The sequence below is a fragment of the Suillus paluster genome, assembly GCF_016628075.1.
Source record: "Suillus paluster strain FC165 chromosome Unknown EDB91scaffold_127, whole genome shotgun sequence".
Classification (NCBI taxonomy): Eukaryota; Fungi; Basidiomycota; class Agaricomycetes; order Boletales; family Suillaceae; genus Suillus; species Suillus paluster.
Window position 1 is genome coordinate 44,224 of NW_024537687.1, and position 13,217 is coordinate 57,440.

Here is a 13,217-nt window from a genome sequence, read left to right on the forward strand (position 1 = left end):
TGGAGCGTCAGAAACAAATTCGAGTTGGAAGAGATGCGCTAAGTACCTGCCAGTGTGATCGAAGTGGCGGTGCAGCTTCCCACGCCAAGCTTCGCCATAACCTGTCCAACGTTCCGTGCACGAGTCTCCGCAGTGTCTAGGCTTATGCTTGAGAAGCTGCAGCTTGTTATGTTCATGAATTGACGTGCACATACGTCAAAATTCAATCATTCAATCAAATTTTACCACCAACACGCCAAAAAAAACACTTGCCGCCACCAGACTCGTTGGTGACATCCTAGCGGCCATACGTTACAGGGAACACCCGTCAAGATGATGCAGTCCGACGCTACCCGACAAAGTTCATGATACAAGCCAAGTAGAAATGGACTTGGCTGATTTAAAAATTGAATTGCGGCCGAAAAGAGTGTGTGCCATGCCATGCCCAACGGAAGCCGCGGAACTGTAGTGAGTGCTGAATTACACGACGCTATACATAAGCGCGGGTAAGTAAGTTCCTGGGCTAGCCGTAAGGCGAGAACGGGTGTACCACTCTCAATTCTCACATCTCCTGCAGGTTGCAACTTTTGACGACTGGTATTCCCTCACGCGCCGCCGTCGAGGTCATCGAGCAGGAACAACCACTTCCCTCTACTGGTGGATTGCCGACTAGTCCCATGGCGGCAGAAGGGAGTAGTTCTTCTGGCAGCGAAAATTTGGAGGGCGAGGACACCTCCATAAACAACTCTGTTGTGCACGAGTTTGATTCACAACGTGAAGACCGCATTGTCGATCCACACGAGACTGATGACGGCCAAGCAATTCGGTATGTTAACCGCGATGAACCACGGTATCCGGCAGTCGCCCAGTACATACTGTCATCAGAAACACCCAGCACGTCCACCTTTGAAACGCCCCTCCTGCCTCCAGATTCACCTTCACCTTCACCTCAGTTCCGACAGACTCCCACACGCTCCTTATCTTACAATGCCATCCACAACTATGTATCCTCCCCCTTGAACCCCAATCCTTCCCTTTCGGCCCCAGGTTCTCCCCAGCCCAATTTGCGTTTTCGGTCACAGTCGCGCCAGAGCAGCATGCACTTCAACCGCGTAGCCTCGGAGGACTCCCAGGTCCTCGCCGGGTCCAACATGGGATCTCTTCCTGCTGGTCAGCGCGGTTCAATGATACTTTATCGTCTAGCTGTAGAAGACGACCGTGGTACATTGCTCAAACCGAAAGCACTCCCTAACCGTGATTCGGTCCTTAGTACCTCAGAAGATTCTATTTTCTCACTCTCATACGACAGCAAGTACCCTTCTGGTTCTTCGCATGCACGTGGTACTCTCGTGCCCTATGCCTATGACCCAACCCTCGATGAGCAAGAAGAGGATGACCCCCTTCACGATATTAACGACCACCGCATCTTCAACAGCAGTGGCTTCCCCCTCAGAGGTGTCCTCAACGTTGGTGTGCTCGTCCTCCTTATTTTGGCTCTCCTCAGTCTCTTCATCATCTACCCCGTCCTCGACTATTTCCAAAATCATGCCCAGACAGCTGTGACAACGGGAAACGTGCTTGTCAATGGAACCGGTCAGGTTGCGGTTCTGTGCGTCCCACCACTCTACTATTTCCCCGCTGTTCTATTTTCTTTGGTGTGATGTGGACAACCTGACTGACGATTGTGCCTGTCCAGATTTCAAATGGCGGAACTCATCGATCCTGATACGCCCAGTAGTGCAGCGACGCGGACGGGCTTTGACGGCCTCCCATACGAGCTCGTCTTCTCGGACGAGTTCAACACCCCCAATCGTACTTTCTGGCCAGGGGACGATTCTTTTTGGGAAGCTGCCGATATCTGGTATTGGAGTACGAGCGATCAGGAGTGGTATGACCCCGGCCAGATAACAACAAAAGATGGGTATCTGAGCATTGTCATGGACCAGAACACCAAGAACGGTTTACCATATCGGAGCGGTATGCTCCAGAGTTGGAACAAGTTTTGCTTCACACGTGGCTACATCGAAGTGTCAGTCAGTTTACCGGGGCCGAATCAGGAGACTCAGGGTTATGTGAGTGGTTGTGGCGTTGAGCAGGCCTAGGGTAGTAGTCCGGGTTGTGTGGTACTAATTAATGAATCAATTTAGTGGCCGGGTGCATGGACAATGGGTAATCTTGCACGCCCGGGATATGGAGCCACGACAGACGGCGTGTGGCCTTACTCGTGAGTTCAATTTGTTTTGAAGGCGATTCAAGTGTTTACCATGCTTCAGCTATGACTCCTGTGATGTTGGCACGTTCCCGAACCAGACGGAGCCGGATGGTTCTGGACCTGCTGCTGCTCTCCACTCGAACGCCTCGAGGTCCAAGTACGATTATGAGCTATCATGGCTATCGGGACAGCGTCTCTCGTAAGTCCCACCCAACTTATTCGCCGATATTTGTATATTACACGTCACTGACACTCCTTAGTTCATGTACATGCCCAGGAGAAGACCATCCCGGACCATCCGTGAATGTTGGTCGTGGTGCCCCTGAAATCGATATTCTCGAGGTTGAGCGTAACCAGCTGGGCTCGGGGCAGGTCGTCTCGCAGTCCGGCCAGTTCGCGCCCTTCACGCACGACTATCTCTACCTCAATGACACCCAGGATAACTGGAACATTAACACGCCTGAAATCACAACTCCAAATAGCTATCGAGGGAGTGCGGTGTGAGTACCTTTTTCGTTGTGATTTGTGGTCTCGGCACTTTTCGCATGAATGTTGTTTCTCTGGGAACTGACACCTGTCTTGTGTTATCAGCCAACAAGCAGTATCTGCATTAACCGTTCTTCCTGATAATATTTTCCAAGAATCTGGCGCGCAGTTCACGACCCTCGGTAAGTAATTTTGCGATCTTCGGCTCTGCTCATCGTCTGACGTTTTGCAGGCTTTGAGTATTGGTCGGATCCCTCAAATCCTTCAGATGGATACATCACATGGCAGACAGCCGGCGTCCAGTCTGCGCATCTCGGTGCAGGAGCACTTGGTCCTGATCCTTTACCAGATGGCACAGGCGTATCGCAACGGTTGATCTCTGTAGAACCAATGGTCTGTACTCATCTTTCCCCGTCTCATTCTGCCTGACGTATCCATCCTCTAGTCTATCGTCCTCAACTTGGGCATATCACGTACGTTCAGTTTTCTTCGTCGTAGAAATATTCACTGACACCCTTTCCAGCAAATTGGCAAACGATTGATCTGAGCACGATGATCTTCCCTGCTGAGATGCGTGTCGACTACGTGCGTGTGTATCAGCGGAAAGGGCAGACGAATGTCGGGTGCAGCCCCACAGACTATCCTACGGAGGACTATATCAAGCGGCATATGGATTCGTATATGAGTGCGTCGATCTTGCATACTTTTGAAGATGATATTGATGGATTTGCTGCTAGATCCTAATCTTACGTCGTGGAATTATCAAAAACCGAAGAACAGCTTGGTGCGTTGACCTTGCGTTTTGACTGGCGTGGTGGCTCATAGTTCTCGTTTTTAGTATTCCGGGGGGTGCTAGCTGTTCCTCGACCCATCATCACGCTACCCAGCGCGACATATACTAACCTAAACTTATCTCCTCATGCAAATATTATACAAGCCAGGGACTATTTCGTTATTCATTTCTATCTCATCCATTCACCCATTACCTACCACACGCTCACTCACGGGACACTCGCTTGCATAGAATTTCGGAAATGCTTTATTGCACGTCATCATACATACATATAGTTTTTTATGGGACGGTTGTCACCGATGGGGCGTGCATGTGATTGCACAAGGAGGGAAGTGATGGTCTGATTTGGGCAAGGGGTTACAACTTCGGGGATCACCAGGTGGCGTTGTCACTCGTCATACCGAAGATATCATATCATGGTCCGGAGAACTAAAGAGCGAGGTTCGGAGGTGTCCCTCAGTGTAATTAATGAACGGAAATACCGTACCTAACCACGGAGTCCAGACATATGATGTATGACGTGTGCAGGTGTACGCCAAATCTAAGAAAGACGCTTGCATGACAGCTGGCTATCTAGTTGGATGGTAGGCGCCATGCGGACAGGAGAAACACATGCTCGCAGACTGCCATGCTCGTTATCTTGTCCGCTCATTTTCTAAGCCTGAGTCTTGAGCACCTATCGCTCCCGAAGAAGCCCCGTCTACTGTTAGCATATAATGTATATGCGAGCAGCTGTGATTCAGGTTGCGGTAAATGATCCGAACGAAGTAGCGCAGAGTCCAGACTCGGACGGAGAAGAGACCGCGAACCGATACTTGATTGACCTGATCGACACCAATACGGCTGGTAGTAGTCTGTCGTGGAAGCACCTACATACATCATGCCGTTACTTAACCCGATTCTCTTACAAGATCCTCAGGATGATTGATATGAACTGAATCACAGGCACAAGCCGCAAACTGCCTAGATAGAACGATGCCACCGGAAACAGTCGTTGGGCACGCAGGGACACGCGAGCAGTTGAGAATATCACATGTAGAGAAGATAAGGTCATTGCCTTGGAGTTGGTGCCAAGGCTTGAACTGTTGTGGGTGGTTGTGGGATGTTGGGTACTTTGTAGGCTGATCAGAAGATCAAGAACCGGTAAGTTAACGGCGCCATGGGAATAATCGCACTGTGCGCTGATGTAGGGAGTGTATGGGGGGTAAAACACATTATTGTCACTGTCAGTGTACATCAAACGTACATGCGGATCATAAAATGTAGAAACACATGTATTGGAAGGTGGTCGGGAGAGACTTGAACAGACTTTTAACATCAGTCAAATTGAACATCGTTGATTACATAATCACTCTTTTTAGTAATTAACAGGAACTGCACATGTGCTACCTCGCGCTTGGCTTCATTTTGCACCACTTTGATCCATCATAAAAAGCATCGAAATCACGAGATGATCACCTTCTGTCCTGCCAGAACTCTCCCCCCAGCAGACCTGCTAATCGTCCAGAATGGCAGATGATCTCGTCGTAGGACTCGCGGATCCTCCTAGGCATAGCGAACCTGTCTATGACATAGAGGAAAAGCACTCGGAGAGTATTGTTTTTGACAAAGAGATCGACAGCATCCATGAGGGCTTGCAGTTCCCCACTGAGGAGGAGTTACTCACTCTCAGACGTGTATCCGACGCAATCCCATGGAATGCATATCGTAAGTTTGTCTCTCGCGTAAAAGTAACCTGTTCAACTCGACATTAATTTCACAGTAATCGCTGTCGTGGAACTGGCAGAGCGATTTTCTGTGAGTCCATCTTATGACATCTGTCAAACCATCAGGCCTTACTTAACATCCTTCTTAGTACTATGGTATGTTGCACACCTTAATCGCCATCAAATTATGCCAGTTTTTTAATACGTCACTTTCAAAGGTTCTAGTGTTGTTTTCGTAAGTAGAATATCCATTAATCACCGATGAATGATGTGTATGAGTATATATCCTCCTGCAGACGAACTACATCCAGCAACCCCTTCCTCCAGGCTCCCGCACCGGCGCAGGTGGTGCGAATGGCCAATCTGGCGCCCTTGACGCCGGTCAACAAATGTCTACAGGCCTGACCACGTTCTATCAGTTCTGGTCCGTCCATCTCCCGCCCACATCTTGTTGCCAGTCCCCTTAATCGCGGTTTCATTTAGGGCTTATATTTCTCCGATCGCCGGCGCTTATATTGCTGATACCTACTGGGGTCGTTACAAGACAATCTGCTGGAGTCTTGTTATTGCCATGTTGGGCCACGTTGTAATGATCATCTCTGCAATCCCTGGCATCATCGGTGGCCGTGCATCACTCGGCGTGTTTATCCTATCCATGATTATTACCAGCACTGGCACCGGCGGCTTCAAGTCGAATGTCTCCCCTTTGGTTGCAGAGCAATACCGGATAACAAAATGTTACGTTGTTACGACTAGTTCGGGCGAGCGCGTCATTATTGACCCGGCCATGACCACTACAAGAATCTATATGGTGCGCTGAGTTCAATGCATATTTCAAGGTGCCAAGTACTCACACCAACCCTAGTATTTCTACCTTTTTATCAACATCGGTGCTCTCATTGGTCAGATTGGAATGGTTTATGCTGAAAAGGTATGTTTCCCATACCGACCCTGAAAAAAATCTTCTGATGCGGTACTCTAGTATGTTGGCTTCTGGCTAGCCTTTACCTTGCCTACTGTAGTGTTCTGTATCTCCCCTCTTGTCCTTTGGTACGGCCGCGGTCGTTATCGCAGATCTCCACCTCAAGGGTCCGTTCTTCCGACCTCGCTCCGCATTTGGCGGTACGCCCAACGCGGACGATGGTCGTGGAATCCATACAAGACATACAAGAATCTCACCTCCGATGACTTCTGGGAAAGTGCCAAGCCCTCTAAGCAGGTTGGCGACAAGCCCATATGGATGATCTTTGACGACCAGTGGGTTGACGAGGTCCGTCGTGGTTTCAAAGCTTGCAGCGTGTTCGTCTGGTTCCCGCTCTACTGTGAGTTCTCCCTACTCGTCCCTCTTTATTGTTTCCTTCGTAGCTCATTGTACGCCGCACAGGGCTCTGCTACAATCAACTTAATAATAACCTGATCTCACAAGCTGCGACGATGACCACTAACGGCCTACCTAATGACGTTCTATCCAACCTTGATCCCCTCGCTCTCATCATTTTCATCCCGATATGTGATTTGGTGGTATGTATCGTCAGGAACATAATTTCCCTCGTCTCATAAGGCAATCACAGATCTACCCAGCACTTGCACGTTGGGGTATCCAGTTCACCGCGCTGAAGAAGATTGCCTGGGGCTTCGGCACGGCAGCTGCATCAATGATCTGGGCCGCTGTCGTGCAGTACTATATTTACAAAACGAGCCCTTGTGGGCATTCCGCTGGAACCTGCGAGGACGCAGACAAGAACCCGCTTGTTTCCCCCCTGAATGTGTGGATTCAGACTGGCTCGTGAGTACACTTCCGATGTTTGCACACACAGGACGCTGATGATGCGTACAGATATGTGCTCATTGCCTTCTCTGAAATTTTTGCATCAATCACGGGTCTCGAGTACGCGTTCACCAAAGCACCAAGGAACATGCGTAGTTTGGTCATGTCTGTGTTTCTCTTCACGAGTGCAGCCTCAGCCGCCATTGGCGAAGCTTTCGTCTGTACGTCGTCCTCTTCTGTCGTCTTATGCGAATGCTCACTCACAAAATGCAACAGCCCTTTCGCTGGATCCACTGCTCGTATGGAACTACGCCATCAGCGCCATCCTTGCGGGCGTTGGTGGCATCTTGTTTTGGATCGTCGTTCGTAAGCTCGATAAGGAAGAGGATACACTCAATAATCTTGCAGACGGGCACTTTGAGAGTGACAAGTGATGAATTGATATCCGTGATGATGTTATACCGTACACCCAGGTACATTTCTTTCGTTTACTTTCATGGTTTGCCTGGTTGCGCTTCTAGCCCGTCGATATTTCATTGCGGTACCAGTTTAATGTCTTATTTACCAGTTAAATCTGCAGACTGCAATATCAGTTCAAGGGCAATACTTGTTCACGGCTCCATGCATCATACCAGGAATCAGAATCGCACATCTTGTAGTTGGTGGCTCAGTAAGAACCAGACTACATATATGTTTGCCAACCGCACCAGTGGTTCGTGATTTATAGTTCCCCGTTGAGCTCAAATGTAAGTATAGACACAAATATGATGCTAATAGACGCCAGGAACGAGCCGATATTTGACGCGCTGGGCCCACTCCTCCCACTCCTTCCCAATGCTCTGCGCCAACAATTTGTCCTCTTGCGGAATCCTGATAGTCAAGCACACCACCACCATCACCATCATCGCCGCCCATGTATTCGCAACTACACACACGAATGGCAAGTTGAGGACTCCCGATTCTCGGAGCCAGGACCCACGAGCACCGTACATTGCACTCGCGCCGACAAGGGACAGTGCTACCCCTGTGTAGCTTGGATGCCTCACCACCGAGTAGGGACCGCTTGTGACAAGCTTGTGTCCGTCTCGGATAGATAGCTCATACGTGAAGAAGCGGCCCAACTCTCTGTAGCACTGCCAACGAATGTAGCCTGACATCACGAACATCAAGCTCCCAAAAAGTGATACCGCAGTGATCTTGCTTGCGTCAGGGTTCCCCAGTTTCCCCAGGGCATCCGCGATTCCTGGTGACATATAATGCGGTGGAATGTAACGCGTCAGGATGGCTGCAGTCTCAGCAGCAGTCGCTAGCCATATCGTGCCCTAGCTAATCGTCAAAATCTTATCTGTATGGGTAAGCATGGACCTCACCTTCAGAATCTGCCCTATGAGCGCATTAAAGGGTATGAGGACCCTTTCTATTGCATTTGGAGTTACCACCCGATCTTTGGCGACTTCTGGGGCTGTAACAGAGATATGGAACCCGACTGCAGCTGCAAAAATAAATGGGAGCTTTGCGAGGGACATCATGGGGTTGATTGAGGAGTGCTTACCACCCGATGAGCTGTTTATAAGGGAACGCGTAGCGTGTCACTGTATCCAATATTTACCAAAGTGGGGTCCCGAAGTGTACGAAGAATGATCCTGAATATTATGACTAGTAAGTAGCAGGCAGTGTCATAACGGGGCACAAAGACCTGTTAATGATTCAATAGAAGATAGCCGAGACGACGATCAAGTTAAAGAGTTTATATGGCGATTTGATGCTGAATTATCACACTGTGGGTGTGATATAAACCTATAACGATCCATATATACGTCATCGATCCGACTCGGACTCTCCGTCATAGTCTGTTATGACTCCCTTTACTAAGTTCTCTTCCATTGGCTCCTGCTCAGCGTACTTGAGCTTGGAGGCTGATATGACCTCGTTCGACCGCAGCAATATCCAAATATGCGTTAGTTTGCGACCACGACCAGTCTGATGTTGGAATACTGTAAAAAGTCATGAGACGCCGACTGCAATCAAAGTTATCAAACGAAGGGATGATGACAAGCGATGTCAATAAAGAGCCAGGCAAGCATCTCAGAGAGGGCCTAGTTTACGTTCACATTTGACCCTTTCTTCAGCCATAATCGTGCGCTCTCATTGGTGGAGAGGTGCTTAGGCGATGCTAAGCGCTCGGCTACATGCAGGCTTCGCTCGATGAGCAGCCCCGACTTCTAGATGAGGCTACTAAGTAGAATCTCGTGCTGGGCCTTGAGGCAGGACCCTGAATCAAGACATGTAAGTGTGCATAATAGCATCCCGGGTCTGAAATTTGGAATGAGTGTACAGCGAGGACTGAAGTAGGGAAGGCTAGGATCGCGTCAAGCCCTGAAGTTTGAAAACTGGATTCATTTCCTGACTGGGATTCGGGCTTGTTTTCCTCAGTAGGGAGGGTAGGTAATAATATACCCGAGTTACGCAAGTGCTAAACATCGTTTGTCAATAATGATGTTGGATCCGAATATGAACTCACAAGGTACGAAACAAATTTGGCAAAAGGACCGTCATCATGATCATGGGGCACCACTGGCACTTTTATAATTTCTTTCACTCTGCCATTGCGAGAATTGTGCACTCGGGCTTTGAAATTCGAAACGTACCAATAGAGCATCTGAATGAATACGACAGCGGACCCACCCCCCCTCAAGATGTCGCAGCCCCCTACTAGGAGCGTTCCCGCCTGTAGCTTCCTCGTTTCTGCTACCTAGCCCTCGCCACCCTGATGATATTACCTCCCCATGGTGCTAGAGGCTCTCTTCATGGGCACAGCGGAAAGGGTCATGGGGTCGATAGAAATACGGAAGTCTTGACCAAGAGTAATCGGCAGTAAAGATGAAGTGGTACGGGGAGTAAATCATGGGTTGGGCACACCGCAAAGTCGATTGGCGGTACTAGCTGATTCATATGCTTATGTTTGTTTCTTGATCTTTTTCCAGTAGTGATCCAAGCACGGGCGAACTGAGAACAGACAAAGACCTCGGAACGACGACTGGAAGAGGACCAAGGATAGGATGGCAAAGTCCTGGAACCTTCCAGTGAGAAGGAAGCGGCACGCCACTCTCATCGTCTGGCATCCTGGAGATCGCGCGCATAGGCAGTAGGGCAAAACTTGTACGGACCATTGAAAGACGAAATATACATATCCTGCGACCCTGGTGCTCCGGGCTAAGACTGTGTAGTGTACAGATGAAAGGATTTGCGTGATGTGCTCAAATTGGTTCACTGGCACTATCATTTTGAGTCTTGACAGAACAACGTGTGATTAGATTTGAAGGTATTATGTAAGTACACGTGACCTCTTACCGTAGGCTGGTCGAGTCGAATAAGACTTTACTCTGTCTGAGTACTTGGCAAGTTGGCACGCACCACCGTGACGGTGGAGAAGGGTGCGAACCAACTTATTGAAGGGACGCTTATTATTGAAGATCTTTATCAGAAGCAACAATTATCCTCTATAGTAGGGGACTGTCTAGGGGAGACCAACATGATAACACGGGGGATAACCAAGCCTAGCTAGCAGCCGCGGCCGCGGCCTGCATCCTTCACGGTGGCGGAACGATATCAGTACGAGACGAGACAAAATGGAAGAGAATTCAAGTTCTGTTACTAATTAGTTACTGTCATGCCAGAGGCCCGGATTCGAATTCATGTCACTCTGGCGACCGGCACGCCGAACAGTGCGCATCCGAACTTTATTGGAAGAAACTGTAGGCTACCACAGGGTAGGTGACGAAGAATGGTAATTCCCTCGATCGCATTTGCTGCACTCGAATGAGAATCTCATTATTCTTGGTAAGTAACTACTAGCTGTAACCAACTGCTGAAGCCATGCAAAAGTAGATCTTCTAGTATACAGCCGGGTTTCATATCGAACCAACTTTCTACTCAGTACCTCTCCTCGTGGACTCGGCAAAAATATCGCGACTCACCTTCAAGTTAGAGCCAGGATTTTTGAAATTGGACATCTGGTGCGACCTTTATCGATCTGCTTGCGAGCGACTTTTTGAATGTAGGGGTATTGAGCAATATCGGTAACCGGCTAAAGGTGAATCTATAATACGCCATAAGTATACATCGAATACGACTAATATCGTTTACTAGATACGTATCCGAGAAGAACGGAAAGTCGGAGACAGACATTCTGCCTTATGTATGTAACCGGGGATCGAAATTTGGTCTGGACACGATGTATAGCGCGTGGCAGCTCCTTTACTCACACTTCCCTCTGCACACTCGTGTTTCTGTTTCCAGCACGCATCGCATGATGGAACTGATGTCTTGCCAACAGTAATTGTTGTCCCTGGCGGCCTTTCACGATTTGCGCTTCGTTCCGATTTGGGGGGAAATCGAACCGTTGTCGACGACAGTTTGTTCCTTCTGAGTTGAAAGTAGCACGAAGATCCTTGGGGCCAGCATAAAACCCAGACTGTACGATGGGGGTTCACCGTCAAAATTTTGGATCCTGTTTATTCGCACCATAACAATTTAGTTATGTTTATTGCGGATTCGTCACGCCTCATGCTATCATCACTGCTTCTTGGCGTTATGGCCGGTAGAACAGCTGCATTCAATATGTCATCCAACAAGAATGTGAGGCTGCATGTGTTTTTTCTTGATCAACTGCTGATCCTTTCTCCGTTAGCTGGCCGTGTAAGTCTCATTTATGTCTCATCTGTGAGGTCAGAAGCAGACTTTTCGGGTGTGACAGCTACTGGGGTCAGAATTCATATGGAGCCTCCAATTCCGATGACACTGCTCACTGGCAGCAGAGACTTTCTTATTACTGCAAGGTTAATTTCCTTTTATCTGAAGCTCTTAGTCGCCACCTGACCTCGAGTCTCTCAGGACAATGTCATCGACACCTTTCCGATAGCCTTCCTCGTTGATAGTTATGCGGAAGGCAATCTCCCGTTGATCGACTTGGCGAATGTGGGTGATTCGTGTCCTTCATTCCGGATCGTGCTGAGTTATGGTTCATGTGCAGACTTGCAACTCCGGAAATGCCAACTATTTTCCAGGGACTGGCTTACTGAATTGCTCGTTTCTTGCCTCGGACATCAAAGCGTGTCAGGCGGCAGGAAAAGCGGTCACCATCTCGTTTGGTGGCGGAGCTGGACATATCCAGTTTAGGAACGACTCTCAGGCCACTGCTTATGCTAAGACAATATGGAATCTCTTTCTGGGTGGAAAGAGCAAGACGCGTCCGTTTGGATCTGCAATTCTCGACGGGTCAGTTATTTTTTTTGGCTCTCTGGACTCGTTTTGAATGTCGGGTAGAATTGACATGGACATCGAGGGTGGTTCGCAGACAGGCTATGTTTCCTTTTTGACTGAACTTCGGAAACTTATGAACCGGGGAAAGAAGAAGTGAAACTTGTTTCTCTTCCGCTGTGAGCATTGGTTTATATCGCTTGTATAGGTATTATATCACTGCTGGTAAGGCGAAACGCTTTCAATTGACACTCGTTTGGTCATAACCGAATTTTACTCCAGCACCCCAGTGTCCTTTCCCAGACGCTTACATCGGTAGCACACTGAATACAGTGGGATTTGATGCAGTATATGTCCAGTTCTGTCCGTCTTTGTCTTGATGACCTCGTTTTTTTTGGTTGATAATCACTCACAGACAACAACTATTGCGGTCTGCAGCATTACAAAAATCGGAATGTGAGTTATGATGCCGTCTGTCCTGTACTATTCCTCAACATCGTCATTGAGCACAGGACTGGAACTTTGCCACCTGGTACGTCCCCACGCGGGTGGTTCATATCTTACTTTCTAACCCTTATTAGGGACAACTGGGCAAAAAGCGTCTCACCCAATCATGACATTAAGGTTTATATCGGAGCACCCGCGTTACCCGCTGCGGGATCTGGCTATGTCAACTCCAAGACTATCACGTCAATAATTCGGCAGACTCAGTCTAAATTCTCTTCCTTTGGCGGCGTGATGTTATGGGATGTATCGGATGCGTATGGTGCGTCGAACGTGCCCTGTCTTCCTGGCCCGCTATAATTTGACTACCTCAGGGAATCATCGCTATGACAAAGCAGTCAAAAAAGCTTTGAAAAATTGACGATGGTTCTGCTCAATAGACGAATCCGAGTGTGACAAGCAAAACCTATCACAAAGTGCGCGGTATTACTCAAGATGGACCGACAATTATATAACAACTACATACCTCAGTTATTTCCCCCCACTACCAGGGTACCGAGTCTTGTTAGA

General features: G+C 48.6%; 4 protein-coding genes across 4 annotated transcripts; 3 read left to right on the forward strand and 1 right to left on the reverse strand.

Moving 5' to 3' along the window:
• Positions 1 to 115: 115 nt before the first annotated feature.
• Positions 116 to 3,533, forward strand: EDB91DRAFT_1268002 (beta-glucan synthesis-associated; the record flags this gene model as incomplete). The annotated part of the gene is made up of 12 exons (XM_041324529.1): positions 116 to 485; positions 557 to 1,588; positions 1,676 to 2,051; positions 2,127 to 2,203; positions 2,253 to 2,390; positions 2,452 to 2,691; positions 2,783 to 2,859; positions 2,910 to 3,070; positions 3,123 to 3,150; positions 3,201 to 3,362; positions 3,415 to 3,461; positions 3,516 to 3,533. The coding sequence occupies exons 1-12, from the start codon at positions 421 to 423 to the stop codon at positions 3,531 to 3,533; spliced, it is 2,421 nt and encodes an 806-aa protein (XP_041170596.1). The 5' UTR covers positions 116 to 420.
• A 1,445-nt stretch (positions 3,534 to 4,978) lies between these two features.
• Positions 4,979 to 7,378, forward strand: EDB91DRAFT_1239949 (POT family-domain-containing protein; the record flags this gene model as incomplete). The annotated part of the gene is made up of 11 exons (XM_041321929.1): positions 4,979 to 5,177; positions 5,233 to 5,271; positions 5,395 to 5,411; positions 5,473 to 5,600; positions 5,660 to 5,987; positions 6,042 to 6,107; positions 6,159 to 6,498; positions 6,561 to 6,697; positions 6,748 to 6,962; positions 7,014 to 7,165; positions 7,221 to 7,378. The coding sequence occupies 11 exons, from the start codon at positions 4,979 to 4,981 to the stop codon at positions 7,376 to 7,378; spliced, it is 1,779 nt and encodes a 592-aa protein (XP_041170597.1).
• Positions 7,379 to 7,714: 336 nt separating this feature from the next.
• On the reverse strand, positions 7,715 to 8,470 carry EDB91DRAFT_1087374 (uncharacterized protein; the record flags this gene model as incomplete). The annotated part of the gene is made up of 2 exons (XM_041316204.1): positions 7,715 to 8,266; positions 8,315 to 8,470. The coding sequence occupies 2 exons, from the start codon at positions 8,468 to 8,470 to the stop codon at positions 7,715 to 7,717; spliced, it is 708 nt and encodes a 235-aa protein (XP_041170598.1).
• Positions 8,471 to 11,283: 2,813 nt separating this feature from the next.
• Positions 11,284 to 13,150, forward strand: EDB91DRAFT_122502 (glycoside hydrolase family 18 protein). Its single transcript, XM_041320960.1, has 12 exons — positions 11,284 to 11,582; positions 11,635 to 11,642; positions 11,701 to 11,782; positions 11,838 to 11,921; positions 11,977 to 12,221; positions 12,270 to 12,359; positions 12,412 to 12,428; positions 12,486 to 12,566; positions 12,619 to 12,659; positions 12,716 to 12,735; positions 12,785 to 12,969; positions 13,022 to 13,150. The coding sequence occupies exons 1-12, from the start codon at positions 11,484 to 11,486 to the stop codon at positions 13,066 to 13,068; spliced, it is 999 nt and encodes a 332-aa protein (XP_041170599.1). The 5' UTR covers positions 11,284 to 11,483; the 3' UTR covers positions 13,069 to 13,150.
• The last annotated feature ends 67 nt before the right edge of the window (positions 13,151 to 13,217 follow it).